This window comes from Aedes albopictus, unplaced genomic scaffold, assembly GCF_035046485.1.
Source record: "Aedes albopictus strain Foshan unplaced genomic scaffold, AalbF5 HiC_scaffold_607, whole genome shotgun sequence".
NCBI classification, from domain to species: Eukaryota; Metazoa; Arthropoda; class Insecta; order Diptera; family Culicidae; genus Aedes; species Aedes albopictus.
In genome coordinates this window covers 1-21,307 of record NW_026917429.1, presented here as the reverse complement: position 1 = coordinate 21,307, position 21,307 = coordinate 1, and the positions used below count along the sequence as shown (strand labels likewise).

The following is a 21,307-nucleotide window of genomic DNA, read 5'->3' as shown; positions in this document are numbered from 1 at the left end:
TCCTTGTGTAATTTCGATTGCTTTGGTCAGTCACGGAGTAGCAAATAAGAATTGTGTGCTATATTGAAATACTTATATCTTATTTTGTATTCCAGCGTAACTACAATAATCGGATCATCAACAATGAAACTTAAAATCGCAGAAGGGTAACTCTCGCTGAGAACGTCCCACTATTTACACCATGTCTTTAAAAATGTTTATGGTGGTGATTTTCTTAAAGTCCTCCTCAAAAAAGTAAGAAAAATGCATTTTGTTAATCAATTTGATGGACCCCCCGTAAGTTGGAGCCACAACCATTTTTGCGGACCCCTCGATTTTGATCAATTGTTGGCTCATTTAAACCGTTATAACTCAAAAGTTTGTCCAAAAACCACCTCATAACAAAATGTTGTTGAAAAGAGGAAAAGAGGAAAGCTACTATTTACAGTTATAAAAAGTTGGGTCGGCCATATTGATTTTGACCGCCATCTTGGATTTTTATACCAAAACTGTTTTTTCACCATGTTGGCAACCACCGATTTTCAAAATTTTTGCGTCAATTGAAAGCGGGGACATTTTTACACAACATATCAAAAATTTAGAGATGTATCTTTTTTCTATCAAAAGTTAGCTGCACTTTTGTTGATCATGATACGTTTTCTTCATACATTTCCATGCGCACCGGCAACGACACCCAACAGCATCAGAGAATACGCCTGCATGTATACACAACGGCACCTGCAGCCAAATTAGGGAAAATTGGAGGTTCGTTCCCGTTTTTAACTGTTTCTCAATGATGCGGACATTGCTTTTTAAACTTTTTTGGTGTTTTGAAAAGCTGAAACTTTCAACTTTTCATTAGTGGATTCAGATTCCAAATAAATGTTCGTAAACACTGTGAAATAACGCTGCATTTATGTAAACAACCGGCACCTGGCCCAGTGCGCTCAAGTGTCATGATTCACAAAAGTGCAGATAACTTTTGATAGAAAAAAGATACATCTCTAAATTTTTGATATGTTATGTGAAAATGTCCCCGCTTTCAATTGACGCAAAAATTGGTGGTTGCAAACATGGTGAAAAAACAGCTTTGGTATAAAAATCCAAGATGGCGGTCAAAATCAATATGGCCGACCCAACTTTTTATAACTGTAAATAGTAGCTCTATCTTACCTCTTTTCAACAACATTTTGTTATGAGGTGGTTTTTGGAGAAACTTTTGAGTTATAACGGTTAAAATGAGCCAACAATCGATCAAAATCGAGGGGTCCGCAAAAATGGTTGTGGCTCTAACTTACGGGGGGTTCATCAAATTGATAAACAAAATGCATTTTTCTAACTTTTTTGGGGGGGACTTTCAGAAAATCGCCACCTTAAACATTTTTAAAGACATGGTGTAAATAGTGGGACGGTCTCAGCGAGAGTTACCCAAAGGTTTCCTGAAGCCACATAAACTTAAATCAAGAACAACAAAACCGCGGAAAACACTTGTACAGTCAGGTCTTTTTTACGCGGTTTTCATTTACGCGGCCGCGTAAATGAAAAATCCATACAAAAAAAAATCATCGTCTTATTTTTGCATGATTCGTCGAGAAATAGTGAGACTTTTTTACGCGGTTTTCTGAATTTTGAACTGAGTTTTTTTTTACGCGGTACGTATCCCCCGCGTAAAAAACCTGACTGTACCTAGGCGCTATCCATAAACTACGAAGACTCAATAGATCTGAACTCCCATTCGGTTCTGAACTCTTATGCACTAATGTTCTATCAATTTGACATGTAAATAAACTGGTCCGGTCACCCGGTGTTCCGGAAAATTCGGAGATATACTGTACTAATATAGAAACTTCTGTCTGTATCGCTCCACATTCTGTCGGGTTCCATGCTGCAGCATTACCGCCCGCGCTGCATCCTTCTCCTCCAGAACCGCTCTGCACTCTTCGTCGAACCAATCGTTTCGTCGACTCCGTTCTACGTACCCGATAGTGCTCTCGGCTGCTTTGACTGTACTCCAGCAGTCCTCTAGAGGGGCCACATCGAGCACACCCTCGTCCGGCAACGCTGCCTCGAGATTCTGCGCGTATGCGGTGGCGACATCCGGTTGCTTTAGTCGCTCTAGATCGTACCGGGGCGGCCGCCGGTAATGTACGTTGTTAATAACGGAGAGTTTTGGGCGCAGTTTAACCATCACCAGGTAGTGATCAGAGTCGATATTAGCGCCACGATAGGTCCTGACGTCGATAATGTCGGAGAAGTGCCGTCCATCAATCAGAACGTGGTCGATTTGCGATTCCGTTTGTTGTGGTGATCTCCAGGTGTAACGATACGAAAGGCTGTGCTGGAAGAAGGTGCTACGAATGGCCATGTTCTTGGAGGCGGCGAAATCGGCAGTGACAACTATATTTCCTCCTAAATTTTGAAGTGTTTCTTTTAAGGACAGACTAGTTAGAATCCCAAAATTGCCGCCATAACGGTCGACTTTGGCACCTACTCACGATTTCGAGCGCACAAATCTCTTCGTAAACAAAACCAGCGCACTTGATCTTCTTATTTTAAGCTGATTGCTAGTTGGGGAGCATCCAGGGCCGTATTTATAAATGTGGGGGCCCGGTGCCACAGTGTTGTGGCGTGCGGGCCCTTCATATAGAGGGTATATTTTTTCCAAAATACGTGGAAAAATCTAAAAAATATGAACCACTATTACAAATATAATAATGAAGGTATTAATGTCATTGTGGAAGTATCTGAATGTAGAACAATAAGCTTGGAAAAATGATTATATCGACAGAATTTATTTATAACAGATTTAAAATAAAAGAAAGAAATTTATATATGTAAAGTAATAAATGCTTTTCACGAGTGTATTCACGGCATTAGATCCCAGAGGAAATCATGCCAGAGTTCATAGAGAAACTGCAAGAAGAATTAATAGCTGAAATTTTCAAGAAATTTCTCTTAAATTTGTAGTGCAATCGGTGGTGTCGTTTTAGCGAAATCGAAAGATAATTTCTTATGGATTCTGCAATCTCTGGAGAAGTTACAGCTCGATCACCATAACGCGAGGTTCACAAAACTCTTAAATCAAAAAGGAAATTCTTATTGAAAATGCTGAAGAAATTTTGGTGGGAATCCACGATAAGCCTAGGAGAAATTTCTGACTAATTTTCCAAAACAAATTCCGGAAAAACTTTTAGCCAACTTCTCCACAATTTTTTTTCTGAAATTTTCACAATTGATCTATGGATTTTATCAGGAATTCGCCATGGATTCAGCCTTATTTCAGATAGAAAATTTCTCAAAAAAATTGAAACTGATACTTTTTAAAATAATCTGTTCTAAATTCATGCTAGATTCCCAATGCATGCCTAGTTTTGGCCAATGGCCAAATTGTCCTGGAGACAGGTTCCTCCAAGACACATTGCGGTGGCCACGGGTTGACCAGGGCGATCACTGGTCAACACAACAATCAAAACATTATTGACTGGTAATTGTAGTGACTCTGCTTGCAGGCAGATGAACGAAGCTACACAATCGTATTCATTCAGCAGCGTACGTTAAATTTGTTTTCACTCATAGTGTTTTTTTATTCAAGGAGAATTCAAATACTTATCCCACTACATCATCAAACATCATATCTGCTGAATTTTGCACAGAACGCCACCGGGAATGGAGTGGCATGGTATCTGTTCAACAATTTCATTCAATGAAACCTACATTTCTCACTTGAAATGAGGTTTTCTTGGGTATTTTCCGGGAAATCGTGATATTTTTCCCGTTTCCTGCGAAGTTGAATGCCGGGAAAATTGTAAGCCTTACTACGAATCTACAGAAAAGCGCTGTGAAATTCAACTTTTTAGTGTTCCTAGCTCTAGCACATAAAATATTATTTTTTTTCCTTTATACTTCTTGCGTTTACCTGCATTCCAACTACGGCTTACGGGAAATGGGTAGACAGAGCAGACGGACCACGCATTGTTGTCACCATGATTTCATATTATTTATGAATGTATTATTTTTCAAGTGAAATACATTATCAAGGCGATGATAAATAGCACTAAAATGTTTGCAAATAGCTCAAATATATTTTTACATTTACATGCTTGTTTAATCATCCATAGCGAGTATGAAGTAGGTAAGTGCGATTCCTATCGATGTAGGTAGAGTTTTTTTTTTGCAACCAAATTTTCAATTTTTCATCGGACATGTGCTTCTGTTATGCACGGCGCACGGGGACGTCAAACAGTTTCAACTTGTCTTTTAAGTGATTTCGGATATTAGAATAATCTTCGATCGTCATTTATTTTTAATGTGTTTATTTCATGTCCACTTTTTCTATACATTTAATATAAAGTTTCCCATCGAATAATTGTTTTTTTTTTCTTTTTCTCAACTACAGAATACATTTATTTTTCCAAAAAGAAAAATTTCTTTCAAAGTCATACGTTTTCTCCCGTATCTGTTCATCGTTCACATCGCCTCTCCTGCCCTTATACACTTTCGTATCCTAAATCAAAATTTTAACTACACATCTACGCATCCTTCAGTTTGATACCGTTTTCCTCTCATGGTGTGCGGTTTGCCCTATGTGGCAAACCACCTCTTCTAACGCTAAATCTAACACCTAGGCAACGATTAGGTTGTGTTTGGAACTTGCTTGCGTTTCTATTTTTTTTTTTCGTTTTGATTATTTTTGATTTCCTTCTACTGCTAGTAGTTGTGATTAGGTATCGATTTATCGAAAATAGTATTAAAGAACTTATTTTTTAATAATTAACTAATCATTTCACATTCGGGTTGAATTTAACAGTTTCGCATTTGGGTTCAGGAGTGATTGCAGTGGTTATTTGCCACGTCAATCCGGCTTACTTTTTACTGGCTTCGGCAATGGTCCGCAGGGTTTCCAATTATTTCAAGTGTTGGTGTTCGTTTTCTCTCGATAGATTATTGCATCACCCCAGCACTATTTTCGTTATATAGTCATTTTCCATATCTCTGAGCTTTCTTCTAGTGAATTATAATAATAGTATTTTGCGCTGCCAGTTCGTCTTTATTTGTTCATATCTTCTGGTTGTGAATAAATATCTAAGTAATCGATACAGTGTAAAAAACGGCGAAAAAGTCTAAATCAGTCTTCAAAATTTATTCGAAAGAATTAAAGTTAACAAAACGGAAGAAGTACGGAATCAAAGAAACAACTAAATGTGCAATTCGAAATAATATGTTCACATCTGAGTGAGTATGCTTCAAAAGTGTTGCTTTTGTGGTTCCAATTTCTATCCATTTTACAATTTTATTCCTTCAATGTCTCCGTCCTGCTTCGAGCTTTGATTCTTTCTGCTTTTTTTAGCTAACAACAAATTTTCGCTTAATCAGTCTTGTTTTCAATAGAAAGAGAACAATGTAGTATTAGTTTGAATTCCTTCCATTCGCTTTCCTCTTTGCAGTCTACAACACTAATCAAATATGGCATTCCTTCCAACTATCCTCTAAACACATTAACGCTACAAAAGTTTTAGGTATTTTTTTCTAATAGGTTGCTCTTTCCGATTCACTTCTAAGTCTAACAACACATTTACCAGTTATTACTTAAATTTATTTTTTAATTAATCATAAAAATGTTTGATTTTGCTTTTTGTTTGCTTAACTTTCCAATTGAGATATGGCTTCGCAAATTAACAAGTTTTGTTTTAGTTAGAACGTCCTCAGGCATTGGAACATAAATACAGAAACAGGAGTTTTCGTTTCATAGGCACTCGTTGGTGATGATAATTTAACAAAGATTTCGTACAGTTCTGGCTCTACAGAAACAGTGCTAGTTTTGATCTAAGAATACAAATTAGTTACTACTAACCATAAAACAGAGCAGTGAAGGATGCTTTTTTTTCTCTAAAGTAATAGTACAGACTTTGATTTTTCGTTTGCGTGTTCGCTCATGCGCGTGAGTGAGTGTGTTGGTTGGTGTTGGCTAACCTAACGTATAACAAGGAATTCCGTTTTTAGAGATATTTACAATCTTTGCTTCAGTGTGTTCCCAGGGGTTTGTTTCAATCAAAGTTGCGAATAAAACGAAACATGTGAAAATTACTGTCTAGTACGGAACCTGATATGATTTCTTCTCTCCGTTTTTTATTTGTTAACGTTTTATAGTACAGAAATGTAATAACTATGTAAAAGAGGAAAATTAAATAGAAAAGCATGCAAATATGGTAAAGAATTATTAATTTACAGTTAATAAAAGTGTATAAGATGAATAGCAAAATAAGAAAAGTTGAAAACAGTTTCAAAAATAGTATTGATTTATTGCACCTCGGTTTTCAAGATTGGTCTTAGTTTGGCGATCTAAGCCAATCAATGGTTGTAAATTGATCTTAAAATATGCGCTTTAATGTACTTAAGCTCAGTCTATTGTGTTATTTGTTAGTTGATTGTTTTAAATTGGTAATGGCGTTGGTACGATTGCATCAGCTGTTGGTGGAGTCAGAGTCTGATAGAAAATATAGAAAAAAATAATATTATAGTCAAAGGAGATAAGACTCAGAAAACGTTCATTATTGACATCTGACTGTTGGGAATTTAGTATTTAGCCATTCTGAATCTCGGTTTTTATTCTCGATGTCTCGCATTCTTGTAGATTGCAGAGATTTAGTTTTCTTTCGACAAAGACTTAGGCGAGATCTCGAGAAGATTTGCCTGAATCAAGAGCCCGATTATTTTTACCTAAAGTAGAAAATACTAGTAGTTGGCATTAATGAATTAGATGACCGCTACTTTTAAATTTTTTTTTATCAAGCTATAAATGTGAACTTTTGTTAATTTCGGTAATTTTGAGGAAAAAATGTTAGGTCATAAATTTCTTCGAAATGTTCATCAGCTCTGCTCCCAGTGTAAACAAAATCAGAAAATTTTGTTTTATTTTTGCAAAAAAATACTTCTGATTATGGTTACGATCAACCTTGCAATCCATTCGTCAACTAAAGAGATTCCTTCTCTGACACTGTAGAAGATAAGCATTAGCATTATAGACGTTACACATATAGAAGATGGAAATAAAATACAGCATTATTCTAATGTAAACAATAATAGGTGGGATTGCTTTATCAGGTTATTTCAAGGTAACTTATGTTGCGCGGCTTCGTAGTTTGTATTGTTCCGTAATTTAATAAAAAATAATTATCTATCTATGAAAGTGCTTACACATCTTTGTTTGCTTGAGCTTTTATATTGAATGTCTTTTTTTCTGCGTTTAGTCGTGCTTTATAAACGTAAAACAATTAAATAAGAAAAATATAAAATGTTTCAACGTATAAGTAAAAAATGGGAACTAGTTTTTACCCGTTTCACAGTACAACGAAAAAAGCTTCGAGTTAGAGTGTTTTCTGTTGATAGACATTTAGGTTTTGTAAGGAAACACAATAGTACGAAAAGAAGTTTTCCCGCTCCTCTGGAGAAGTATGATACTCTCCAGCCAAACAATAGGAAAGGAGCGGGTGAGAAAAGAATGATTTCAAACCAACAACTCGACATTCTTACGAAGATTCCATGGGTGGATTACTCGACTCGGTCATCATTTCCCGTTTGATGGCATACTCATCTTTCATCTTGCTTGGGGCCGGAACGATGACACCTTGCTGCTGTGGTGGCATCATAGGCGGCGGAGGTGGTGGAGGTGGCTGTGATATGGAATGCCCAAGGTGGTGCTGCGAAATATGCGGAGGTTGCATATGACTTGGCATCGGTGGTGGCGAAACCGATCCACGGTCGGAGTCTTGGTCACGCCTCGCCATCGACAGGTCCTCCACGAGATCATCAGTGCCTCCGCTTACGTCTCGAGGATCTTCATGTTCACTTGGCCTACGTTCGGGCCTTTCATACCCTTCGGAACCGTTGCTATGGTGGTGACGATCGCCTTCGCTGGGGTCACGAGGAGGTTCACGATCCTCAGGAGAACTCATCGAAACCGAACGCATGTATTTCATCAGAACGTTTGGACTAGGTGAACGAGCCGAACCGTGCGTTCCGGGAGAGGTGTTGATGCCGTTTACTGCGGCGTGTGCCGCTGCGGCGAAAGCCATGGCCTGAAGGGCCTCTCCGCCACGTGCCTCCAGAGCCTGCTGGAGGAATGACGGATCGAGGAGAGCCGCAGCCGGATGAGGTATCGTCGGCGGCAAATGGTGTCCCGAATGATCCATTCTTCGAGACTTGTCTTCATCGCCATGCTGCATTTGGGATTGAGATGGCATCTGCTGATCCGGATGAGCCGGACCGAACATGTGCGAAGCTCCGCTCAGACCGTACGGGAACGGAGCGGGGCTTCCACCGGAGCTCGGACTTCGTTTTATCGTTCGGTTCATGGGACGCCCTGTGGTGATTCCGAGTTTTTTCACCTTGTCATACAGCGTTCGCGAAGGAACTCCGAATTTGCGAGATGCCTGGAGGGCACTCATACCTTTGCGTACACATTCGATGGCGTTCAAGATATCGGTTCGGGTGTACTGCTTGTAACGCTTCCATTCGGGTTTCTGCTGCTGATGCGGAACGTAGGACGCTAGGCGGGCATCATCGGCACTGTAATTCAGGCGTGGTTCAAGCATGGCTTCGTCATCGTAGGATTTGTCGCCATATGGTGAAAGAGGTTCTTTCATGTGCTGTGGGTAAAAAAGAGTTATCTGGATCACAAGAGAATCAAAACACAATGCAACGCATAACATGTGAACAAAATTTCTGCTTCAGTTTCTGAAAGTACTATTCGTTACTCGTGCTGATACAGTGAAGATTCATGTTGAAAATGATGACCTAAGCTGCTAAAAATTTTGTTTTTTTCTTGCTTTTTTCAGTAAAATCATTAGGTTAAGTTGAAAACTTTGTTATGGCCACAAAAGTGGGTGTTATGAAATGAAAAACATTTCGTCTGAAGAGTGCTTTGAGGAAAGCTAAATAGTTGACATGATATTTTCACATAATCATAATTTAAAATTAAAGTATTGCTAGTTTTAATGCGTACTTTCAAAAACAGAAGTCGAAATTATGTTCAACATTCCATGACCTGAAAAATCTTGCACAGAGGAAAATGATCTAAAATGCCTACCTTGTACCCTCCGCCGTTGGAATGATGACTACCGGCCATTTCCGAGGGATGATGATGTCCGGAAACAGACGCACCGACCACGTCCGGTTTCATTCCCGGCAGTTGCTGCAGCGATAACGACCCAGGCGAAGATTGCGAAGAATCGGCAGCATTCGGTTGAGCAAGAACGTTCCGCAGGATTGGGGTGTCCCGAAGCATGCTGGACATGGATTGTAGCTTTTTGCGTTTGAGCGGGTTCATGTCCGAGCTGGAGTCGTACACTGAGCTGAGCATATTGTGCAGTTGGGGAGGTTGATGCAGGGTGACAGGAATTTGACCTGGGATTGACCACCGGAGGTTTTGCGACGGGTGCGGAATCGAGGAGGACGATGAGGCGGATGAGGTTTGGGGCTGTTCGTCGTGGGGTGGTTCACTTGAGTGAGAGTATGATGGGTGTAGGGGAGGGTGGGAATAGGATGACGACTGTTCACGACGTTCACGGTCTTCAAATTCGCGTTCCCGGTCTCTTTCCCGATCACGTTCTCGGTCTCTTTCTCTTTCTATGGCGGTCGGGCTGGTGCGAGCGTATAGGCTCGTGTAAGGTGATTTGTACGTGTACGGCGGAGATGAGCTACTGCTCTGAGCAATTGAAACATTTGTGGAAGTCGAAATGACCGGTGGGGACTGTTGATTACTAGGTGGAAGCTGAGGCTTCGTGCTATAGTTATTATTGCTTGCATATGGCTCTTCCCGCTCGCGTTCATGCTCAACAACCATCTTCTCGAATCGTCCCTTTATGTCGGCCATGTCGAACAGTCCCTTGACTTCGAGCTGTTCGGCAATCTTCATTATCCGAGGAATCTGAGACTGTGTGACATTCACCTCTCCAGTGTACATGTACTCCAGGAGCGCCCGCATTTCGAACTCCTGTACCCCTGGAAACAGGATGGTACAGTGATCCATGGGGACGTCTTGCAATATGGCTTGGAAATAGGGTGAGTTGGCCGCTAGAACAACACGATGTGCTTTGAACTGGACCTGCTCGTCGACATAGATCGTGCAGTCGACATAGCATTCCATTTTTATGAGCGCGTCGAGAATCTCGACCAAGTTGGACTTGTGGTTGTTCCATCGTAGACAGTAGGTTTGCGCTTCGCTGCCACCCATGATGAATGCGAATGTGTAGAAATTGACCTGTAAAAAGGATAAATTGGAACACAAAAATAGCATTAAATCCCATCCGGTGTTGATGGATTTCGCCTACGATAGTTTAGTCACGTCGCATAGTCAATATGAGCAAATTTACAAGGTCATCTCACTTGTTTTTGTTTACCGTCTAGCTAGCGGTGTGTAAAGATAACCGCTTCCAATAGTCGGTTTCAACCAGTCATCCAGACGGAGTAAACGCGCCGTGTGATTCAGATCATTGCGAATGATGTCAGCGCAGTGATGTGCGCAGGAAGAGTGGGAAATTCCACCACGTGTACACAGAACCCCGCCATCACCATCCATCGCATCGTAGCGCGAAGAGTTCCACCTAGAATAGCATGGTGGCGGCGATGAAAGCACCACACTAACCGACAGCAATCCCAGCCACTTCAGACGATGAAGTAGCGAAAAATGTTCTTACAACCCAATCATGATTACGATCAGCCGAACGGCGGCCACGGAACAGAACACGGAAAAAAGTCATCGCGTGACTAATCAAGCGTGATTTGGAGCGCGTCTTGGAAGCTTGAATTTTGCAAATTTTATTATTTTGCCTGCTTTCGGGCGCAAAAAAAGGAAGACACGAAACCATGGCCTCGTTCGGCGGCAGTGCTGGTATTGTCGTGGTCGTCGTCCTCCAGGTCTTTGTCGGGGGTTCTATGCGCGGGCAACAGCGGGTAATTACGATCTGGCAGGTTTCTGGCCACCTCACCTTTGAAGACATGTAGGACCTCCGTGGGGTAAAATGCGCCTGACAATTGTCAACTATCTTACATATAAGAATGTCAGCAAATACATCTTTAATGTACCAAACAGCGAATTTCGTCAAACAAACAGCCATAGACAACTTGCCATAAGCTTCAATGGCCGATACGTGGCTAATCAATAACTAAGAGCTCATGCAATTATCGCATCCTTGTCAATGGCTATCAGTGGATTACCCAAAAATTTGAAGAATGTCCGATAAGTGCCACCGAGCAGATTATACAAACTCCACATGAACAAAAAGCATTAATTAAACTACAAGGATCGACGTACGGTGGAATGAGCGAGTAATACATCGCTTTGGAACACAACATTCATAACAAGTCACTTTCCGTAGCGTTGCACGGAATAGGAACTGATGTCTAGCACGGGATCAGAATGAATACCGGCTGAGGAAGAGCTAAAAACATGGTTTCTAATTTTAAATATATTTTGGAAAAACTTGAATACCTCAAAATCATTCAAAATATTCCTACATATTTCCTGAAGCTCTTTCGGGTACTTGGGAGTCTCGGGACAAAAGAATTTCGACCATACGTTCCTAGACCTATTTGCAAGAGTACATGGATTATGTCTCAAATTTGTAAAATATTGGAGGGCCTAAGTCCTCTACTCCCTTTAATAACCCTGAAGCATGGAGATTCGCTCTGGAATCTCGTGGAGGTTTCCCTCTGAAATCTCGTGGGGATTCCCCCCTGGAATCTCGTGGAGATTCCCTTTGGAATCTCGAGGAGATTCCCTTTGGAATTTCGAGGAGATTCCCTTTGGAATCTCGAGGAGATTCCCTTTGGAATCTCGAGGAGATTCCCTTTGGAATCTCGAGGAGATTCCCTTTGGAATCTCGAGGAGATCTCTGGAATCTCTGGGGGATTCCCTCTGGAACCTCGTGGAGATTCCTACTGGAATCTCGTGGAGATTCCTCCTGGAATCTCGTGGAGATTGCTCTTGGAATCTCGTGGAGATTGTCCTTGGAATCTCGTGGGGATTTCTCCTGGAATCTCGTGGGGATTTCTCCTGGAATATCGTGAAGATTTCTCCTGGAATCTCGTGGGGATTTCTCCTGGAATATCGTGAAGATTTCTCCTGGAATCTCGTGAAGTTCCTCCTGGAATTTCGTGGAGATTTCCTCTGGAATCTCGTAGAGGTTTCCTCTGGAATCTCGTAAAGATTTCCTCTGGAATCTCGTGGAGATTTCCTCTGGAATCTCGTGGAGATTTCCTCTGGAATCTCGTGGAGATTTCCTCTGGAATCTCGTGGAGATTTCCTCTGGAATCTCGTGGAGATTTCCTTTGGAATCTCGTTGGGATTTCCTCTGGAATCTCGTGGAGATTTCCTCTGGAATCTCGTGGAGATTTCCTCTGGAATCTCGTGGAGATTTCCTCTGGAATCTCGTGGAGATTTCCTCTGGAATCTCGTGGAGATTTCCTCTGGAATCTCGTGGAGATTTCCTCTGGAATCTCGTGGAGATTTCCTCTGGAATCTCGTGGAGATTTCCTCTGGAATCTCGTGGAGATTGCCTCTGGAATCTCGTGGAGATTTCCTCTGGAATCTCGTGGAGGTTTCCTCTGGAATCTCGTGGAGATTTCCTCTGGAATCTCGTGGAGATTTCCTCTGGAACCTCGTAGAAGTTTCCTCTGGAATCTCGTACAGATTTCCTCTGGAATCTCGTGGAGATTCCCCCTGGGATCTTGTAGAGATTTCCCCTGGAATCTCGTGGAGATTCCCTCAGGGATCGCGTGAAGATTCCCCCTGGAATCTCGTAGAAATTTCTCCTGGCATTCCGTTGAGATTCCATCTGGAATCTCGTGAAGATTCCTCTAGAATCTTGTGGAGAAATGGGAAAGTATTTACCTAAATTGTGTTGTAAAGTCATGAAGTACTCAAGTAACAACCATGACAAAACCCTTGAAATGAGCATTCGACCACCTTGACCCCCACCAGAGAGGTGCTTCCTGAAGAGTTTTGGCGAACGAGCACAACCTACCCACCACAGACGGCGAGAGAGTGAGCGTGTGCTGGCGCGTTTCCGTTGGCGGTTCGTGGAAGGCACATAAAAGTGGAACCATTTTTCATTCCATCAGTTCTGTTGTTTTTTTGTTGTTGCTGTGTGCAGAATTGTTGAATGAAAGGCAGAAAGTCAGCGTGGAAGTGTAATTGTATGGTTGGACAAGTGATTTGCATAAAATCGGGGGCTATTTCGCGATTAGTGTTATTACTGTAGGCAAGCTTGACGTTGGCGTTCTTGCCGTAGTCTGTAAGACAGTAAAGTTTGGTCGGGTGCTATATGAAAGTTGTTCTTTAAATTTCACAATCTTGTCAAAATGGAAACCGCTGGTTCTGCTGCTGCTCACTTCTGGTACCCGTAATAGGTTAATTAACGCCAATCAGCCTGTGCTAATCAGTGGATCAAAATTTATGACACAATCATGTGAGCCCTTTGACCGAAGTTTGTAGGTATGTACCTAGGGGTTGGCTGCACATTGCCATGTTGGTTGCACAATCGTCGAAGGGAAGCGGGTGGCCAATTACATAGACGCATGGTACACACGAACGTTCTGAAATTTGAAAACACAATAGATCGAACGGCGTGTGAGATGCAATAAAATGCCATGCCACCGACTGGCGGAAATGAGGGTTAGCAATTCTGGAGAGCTCCCTTCTGCTTTCTAGTTTTCTAGCCGAGAAAGGCGGTTTTGTATACCCGCTGCTTGCGCCGTTGGTTAATTGTGTTGGTTATATGATGAACATACTTTCCCTATTCTATCCCTGGAAAGCGACAAAAAGGGCCACGCAAGGGTCAAAGTACTTTCGTTTTTTTTTTTTCTTCTGGTGAACGATGCATTTTTGCACCCTCGTTTAGAAGCAAAATGTGCGTGTAATGCGTGCCCGGAAGTTTTATTTTTTCAATTTGGGATAATGAGCATTTTCTGTTTTCTGTTTTTATCAATTTAACGAATCGAGGAGGGCCGAATTCATCTACTGCGCAAACCATATGCATGCAGAGGGGCTAGCAATCTATTAACCGCAAAATATTTGCTCAGCTACGTTGCTCCTTATCGAATATGACGTTTGCGGGTTTCGGTTTGGAAAAATAATTTGGACGCGACCTTATCTTATCTCATTGTTTTTGGCAGCTTCGAGTGGCATATACTTGACCTACACCTACCCTACGAGTGAATCGTCATAAAGTCTAGTCTAAAACAGGGCACACGAATGCAGCTTACCTGACATCTGATGGAAGTTTTGAAATGGTTTTCAAGCCTCCTACCTAGGGATAAGTGCGATTTCTTTCATACTCTAATATTAATTTCCAATACGGGCCCGTCCTTAAACTACGTAGAGTCTGGCTGAAGTCTAAGTTCTACACATAGTTCGAAATGCCCTGGAATCATCATGCTAACGATGCTACGTAGAGTGACATTCCCTAGCAACGTGTTATGACGTCGAGTAAACATAAATAGGATTCAAAGCTACAATAAAACCAAATATCTTACGTGGGTATTGCTTCAAGCGGCTGTAGGAGCTGTCCCGTTAGGTGCCGGCCAGAGTGGACGCGCAACGCGACGCGGCGCGAAAATTTGCACGTAAAGGAATAACAATCAATAATAAGGAGCTGTCAAATCGTATGGGAAATCCGCGTCGCGTCGCGTGACGCGTCCACTCTGGCCGTTCCCTTAGGTATTGCTGACGCGATGCAGTATTTCATACTCAACCGCCGTAACAGCCTGAACAGACGCTGCTCTTCCTACCTCGCTGAGAAGTTTGAGGTAGGAACCTGTAAGGACCTCAGATGTTGATGTTCCCCCCAGGTTGGCGAATTACCATTTTACATCAAAACCCTGTTATACAGTAACAGTTCGGAATGGTCTTTTTAACACCAAAAGAACTTTCTCTGTCGATCTGCCCGAATTGCCAGTACAAAACATTTAAAACGGAGCAATCTTCGCCGCCAGCTGAGTGGGCGGAGAAGAACTCAAGTAACATTTTCCCACGAAATACAGTATCATAGTGGAGGGGCCCAATCCACCATAAATTTGCAACGCAACACCAATAGCCCTTATATTCGCATTGATCACTGCTGGTGACGGACTGCTAACAAAGGGTGTTTGCGGCAAATGTGGAATAAATAAACTATCATCATCTTTTGTTCGGAGGTATATACCTATTCCTACATATTTGTCGCCCTGCTTTTGTGTGCAGATTTCGTTTCTGGGGTCGCGTCGGACCCATAGTTAGAGGAAGGTGGTTGCGATTGCATCGCTGTTGCGCATAAAAATGCAGGATTATGTAAATTGCACGTCCCGTCGATATAGGAAAGGAAAGTGATATTAAAAAAGGATGCATCGTTATGCAAATTTTTTGTCTATTCTAGGGAATTGTGAAGGAATCTTGTGCGTGTTGAGATACCTATGAAAGTAAGATCGTGGGAATTTTGCTGACTGTTAGTGGTTGTTCTTTCAGTAACTGATAGAATTGAGCTCACATTTTAGCAAAGGTATCATTGAGTCATTAAGAACATGATTTACTATACCGTCAAGTCGCCATTCACCGTGGGCCTTCGAATATTTTTTCATTACATACTTCCATATTACAATGGAATGGTATGACAATTTCATTTTAATTTCACCAATACTACACTAATGGATTGTTACCATGTCAAAACGCGGGATAGAAACTTGTTTCAGTACCATTTTGACCCTAAAATGTTTATATGAAGCAATATTTAGCTCAGTCACTGCATTCGTAGTAAAAAAAACAAAAACTGCGCTTACGTGATTTAAGCGATTAACTAAATGTAGTAACGATATTATTATTTCACCAAGAAGCAATTAAATTTACCTATCAGGTATCTATTTTGCATTATCAAAGCAAGTTTACCAAGAAATAACGATTCCATTCTTTTTTTTATTGAAACAAAAGGGCATGGTAAATGGGTACCCTAAAAATCAATGGTCTCCATTCACCGTGACCCATGTTGCCCCATATAAGTAGAGAAAAATGAAAATTTGGAAATTCGTTTTCTAAATAAAATTTGAAAGTTATTACTTATAATGAATAAAAACGAAGAGAATTGACTTTGCTAGGTGGTTTTGATCATTTTAAAACAAAAGAAAAAAAATCTTCTGAAACACGGTGAATGGGTACCTACTACCACGGTGAATGGTGACCTACCACGGAATCAGGCGACCTTCCCATCCTCTACTAAATGTACTATATCATCCATTTTTGTGCAAAATTTTCTACTTTTGTAATTATTCTAACCTATAATGAAGGCAATTAACAGCGGTACCAACAATGTTTATAAGATTGGTGTAAAACGACAGCCATTATTTGCCTCAAATTTTCTTAGATCCACGGTGAATGGTGATTTAACGGTATTACTTTTGCATTAGAGACGAATTATGTGCAAAGTGAACAAAAACAAACAGTTTAAATGAAAATGTGACTCAAAAAGCGTCGGCCAGTAGAGTTACAGAAGGGTTTCGCATCTTCTGAATCTCTAGAGTCAGAAAGAAGAAAAAAAAACCATTGGAGGAATCATGGGAGGAATATTTGTCGAATTATTCCTTACCTCCTGGTGAAATTCATGTAAGTGCCGAATGTTATACCTGGGCAGTATAGTATTTTGAGTTTTTGTTTTATTTTTGTTAGAAGTGAGCATGCATGATAACAAACAGAACGAAAACAATCGGTACCTTAATTGTCGTTTTTTAGAATAGGGTAGGAGCATAGGTTGAAGAAGGGTTCTCATACCAAATGATAATTTCACATGTTTATTAAACATAACTGCGTAGGGTCTATTTGGCCGAGGTGGTAGATGCGCGGATTTTCAGCAGGACCATGTTGATGATGCGATTGCGATTGCGATTCCCTGTCGGTCCAGGATCATTTCGTAATGGATTTATTCTTGACATCCTTTGGCAAAGAATATCATCATACTAGTCACACTATAAATGAATGCAAAATGTTCGATTGGCTTTCAGTTAATAAGTGTAGAAGTGTTCTTAGAACACTGAAAGCTGAGGAGCAGGCTCTGACTCAGTTGAAATATAACGCCAAAAGCAGGATAACTGCATATATTCTGATAAGCCACATTCAGAGCACTGGTATTATCCATCCTATCATTACGAGAAAACGTCACAAAGCCAACATCTCAATCTATCCCACTAACTGGCCGGGGGTCCTTGCATTTGGGTGAACCAGGAAATCCTCAAATTGGATAATCATTAGTGTTCGGTAATAATCCCCTTCTCAATGGGCGCACACAACCTTTTCATTGTGCCTACGTGCTACGCTACCCATGATCCGGAAATTAGAACCTCAAAACGAACTTGACAACTTAACTTCTGGACTAAATCTTTCCCATGGCTCCGGATAGCAAAAAAAAATGCGAAACCCTCGTTTCCCACTTCTGCCGTCTTTCCGCTATACCCCGGAAAGGGCAATGCCAAATCTGAAAGGAAACAGAGGAAAATCAAAACCGACGCGGGTGTTGCATTCTTCTACGCTACGCTACATTCTGTATTCAACGCACACGCAGTAAAGTGCAAAAATCCTTCGGCTCTAATCCCGGCCGACATGCTCCGTAAACCCGGCAGCTCCGGCCGGCAGCAAGCGATCGTCTTTTGTTCGTCTAGCTACAGGTACCTACAATTCTTGAGTCCTGGAGTCTTTGTTTGATCCAGTTTCGCTTGCGTTCTCACAGTTTTTTTTACGACCGTGGTGGTTATTGATGGAATAACTCCGAAGAAGAATCATGCCAAGTGGAATATGAAATTGTGCAACTTTTACTTTTGATTGGGACCAGTGCGATCTTTTTCTATTCGTTTTTTTTTAGGAAGTTATATCATGCTGTGGCGATGCATGGTCCAATTTGGTGGCACATGTGCTGAACCATAGGGGGCTTTTATGGACATTTTTATGTATTATTTTTTATGAAAATTGAATGCTGCAAATAATATCCTTCGTGAAGCTGATTTCAAATAACAAGAGAAATGACCAAATCAGTAAATTGCAAACTTCTTATAAACAACAACTGTGGAGCGGAGAGGATCGAATCCCACTCAAGAAAAACTAATTAAAAGTGAATTCTTCCTTCGGAAGGGAAATAATGCGTGTGTCCCGAGATGATACCGGGTTCAAAATCTCGTCAATAAGTATATTGGGTTTCTCATCGATTTTTAGACATCTGTGATAATTTGAAAATCCGTGGAATTATAATTTCGTAGCTATATTTCACACCAATCAAACTTATTTCGAATAACATTTTTTTGTTGGTTTTGTTATCACCGAGAAAAAGCATTCAAAATCAACAAATTAAGCAAATGGTGATCAAAACCAAATAATATCGATTAACAATTGTGCAGCAGACGACCTTGCCATGAGATTTCATGCGAACATGTGTACTTTAGCTACTGCGAAGTCTTAGAAATTCGACTGTGAATAATGAATTTCGGCCGAGTCTAAATGGGTGCAAATGTCGCTATAAAAAAAACAATAACTGAATGGCAACACTTAAGGTTGCATGTTAACCCTAGTAGAATGATGGGGTTAATATGACCTAGATAGGCTCGCCAAGCGTTCACTATGCTATCGTGGTGCGCCTAGCTTAACAGCCTAGGAGGGTTAAGTGTCTTCACAGAGAAACAGACGTAACACTTATAAGAAAATTTATTGGAAAACATCGTCACGAAAACGTGATCGCCCAATGCTAAATTTATTTTATTTGGCCGGGCCATCACTAGATGGCGGTAGTGAGCAAATGTCAAAAATGAGCGAAAACGATGCCAGCGCCGCAAGTGGCTAATCGACATACTACCGAATATTTGAATCAGCCGTTAAAAAGGTGATCGATGGGAGGCGAGCAGAGTGTGACGTTTGTTTCTCTGTGGTGTCTTTATTAGAGAAATGGTTAGCCCAATGCTGGTCAATCTTTTGCAGCACTTAGTCGTTAAAATAAAAATGTAAATCCTATGTTTGCATCAATCTGAACAGAAATATGGCTGCAACTCTGCAATTAATCTGTAGAGTTAGCTAACACATTTATTGAACACTTTTATTATAGGTTTATTATTCCTGCAAAAGTTCATGAAAATTGGTGCAATTCTTTTAGCTGTAGCTCAAAAACAAAAAAAAGGTGCATTCTAGCATTTGGTACAATCATGATCAATTTTCATTCCCATGTTTGATTCCGTACAAAATACTGTGAGCGTTTTGATGAAATTTTGTTGACAAAAATACATATTTTTGCGAAATTTCATCGGTTTTGGTTACCTTGTTTGAAAGTTAGCAGTGTTGACATCGTAAACGAGTTGTTTTTTATATTTTTTGTTCGTAAATCTTAACATTTATATTTGGCGCGTAAGCTTTCTGGCAGTTACCATTCAAATTTCACGAAGATCCGTCAAGCCATTCTTGAGAAACGATGCTTTTACAAAATGATGTTTTTAAAATGTCTCATATGGTACGCCAGGAGTCCAACTCCTTTTTTTATTCTTCAATCATTTAACCTAACTTACAGCTCCATTGTCCACTACGGTACTGCGTGAGCGATTCCAATTGGAAGCTGTACATCAGAGATGCTAGATATACAGATTTTTCTGTATTATACAGATTTTTGACCTTCCATACAGACAAGATACAGAGTACAGAACAGGTTTTATTCCACAACCCTATACAGATTGAAAAATAGCCATAAGATATAAAGTTCGTTACATTTATTTTGTTCTTGAAATTATTTAAATGGTATGTTAAGTATTTTATGATTATCTATAACTTTGTTGAACATGAAAAAATGTTAGAATCAAAATTGAAAATGTTATCGAGAGAAAAAAAATCTTCCTCGAAGACGCCATGATACTACATGGCATGTTTAAATCAGCAACTGTCTGCATTTGAATATATATATATATATATATATATATATATATATATATATATATATATATATATATATATATATATATATATATATATATATATATATATATATATATATATATATATATATATATATATATATATATATATATAAGAAATCTAAGAAAATATCATTGCGAAATAGCACCGTTTCTCGAGAATGGCTTGACGGATCATCGTGAAATTTCAATGGTAGCTGCCAGAACACAGCTCCGTGGAACACCTTTCCTTTTTTTCAGAAGAGGAGGATCAATACTTCAGATTTATGCGAAAACTGTAGGAAAATATTCGAAAAATGTTCATAACTTTTGCTAAAATAAGGAAGCTTATCAGGCTTATTCTGCGCGGCGTGTGAGGTGAGACGAGTTGAATGAGGTGACAAAAGTCGACTCGCCCCATTTGATTTACATTAGTCGTCTCGCGTCACGTGAGACGAAACCGTCCGTCTCACCTCACCCGCCGCGCAGAATAAGCCTGTATGTATTTTCGGCAATTTGTGAAAATTTTTTGAAACCATCATTTTTTGAGCGGCATCATGTGAAAATTTTTTGAAACCTGTTGAACCCAAGTTGACCTAAATCCTTTCCAACTAAGCTGAATTATATGACCAAGTTTCATTGTCGTGTTGGCTGTTGAGCTATATGTTATGTGTAAACTATAGCGAACAATATTTAACATTTTACAGATTTTTCACCATACAAATTGTATATATTCCAGGTTATTCAAAAAACAGCATTTTGTACAGGTTGTTATTTTCTATGGTGGATTCATTCAACCATACTTTCAATAATGTTAAACATTTTTCAAATTTCATCTCGCTAAAATTTTACTGTATTGTTAAGATTTGATAGAAAACTCGAAATGAAAAGACCAACCATGCTTCGCATATTTTAAAAAAAAATTGTGATTACCAATTTACATTGGATTAATATGGGGCGAGAGCATGGTAGAGTGATTCAACGGTGCCATTGACGAGCACCCTTGTTGACGACTCTCAACGCTTTGTCAATGTTTATTTGCCACAGTTTTATAACTACTTATGTCGCGAAGAATTCTCTTCTCTTTTTACAAATTCAGCTTTCTTAAAAAGTTTTCTATTTTTTCATGAACTTTTAAAAAAATTTAATTTAATTAATTTTAATTAAGCTGTTTTTAAAATTTGGGAAATGCTGACCATAGTATTTTTTAATACAATTTTCAAATTTACTTCCTGGAGTATAAGGATTCTTCAATAGTCTTTATGAATTCTACAATCAATTTTTTTTTCAAAAGGCTTTTCCAGAATTTTCAAACATGATTGCAATGATTATTCTGAAGTTATGTTTCCAACAAAGTATGTAGAAGTACATTATAAAAAAAGTGGGATGGATC

The 21,307-nt window shown here is 39.9% G+C and overlaps 1 protein-coding gene across 1 annotated transcript; it reads right to left on the bottom strand.

Moving 5' to 3' along the window:
• Positions 1-4,275: 4,275 nt before the first annotated feature.
• Positions 4,276-11,838, bottom strand: LOC109421148 (protein bric-a-brac 1). The gene is made up of 2 exons (XM_062843883.1): positions 9,065-11,838; positions 4,276-8,624 (listed from the first exon to the last, which is right to left on the bottom strand). Exons 1-2 carry the CDS (start codon positions 10,271-10,273, stop codon positions 7,506-7,508), a joined length of 2,328 nt encoding a protein of 775 aa, XP_062699867.1. The 5' UTR covers positions 10,274-11,838; the 3' UTR covers positions 4,276-7,505.
• Between the last annotated feature and the right edge of the window lie 9,469 nt (positions 11,839-21,307).

What these genes read in the sequence shown, in the direction of transcription:
- LOC109421148 (XM_062843883.1), bottom strand. Translation starts at nt 10,273, where the DNA reads ATGCTATTTTTGTGTTCCAATTTATCCTTTTTACAGGTCAATTTCTAC. An exon ending in CCAACGGCGGAGGGTACAAG is followed by an intron (nt 8,625 to 9,064) that starts GTAGGCATTTTA and finishes TTTTACCCACAG; the next exon opens with CACATGAAAGAACCTCTTTC.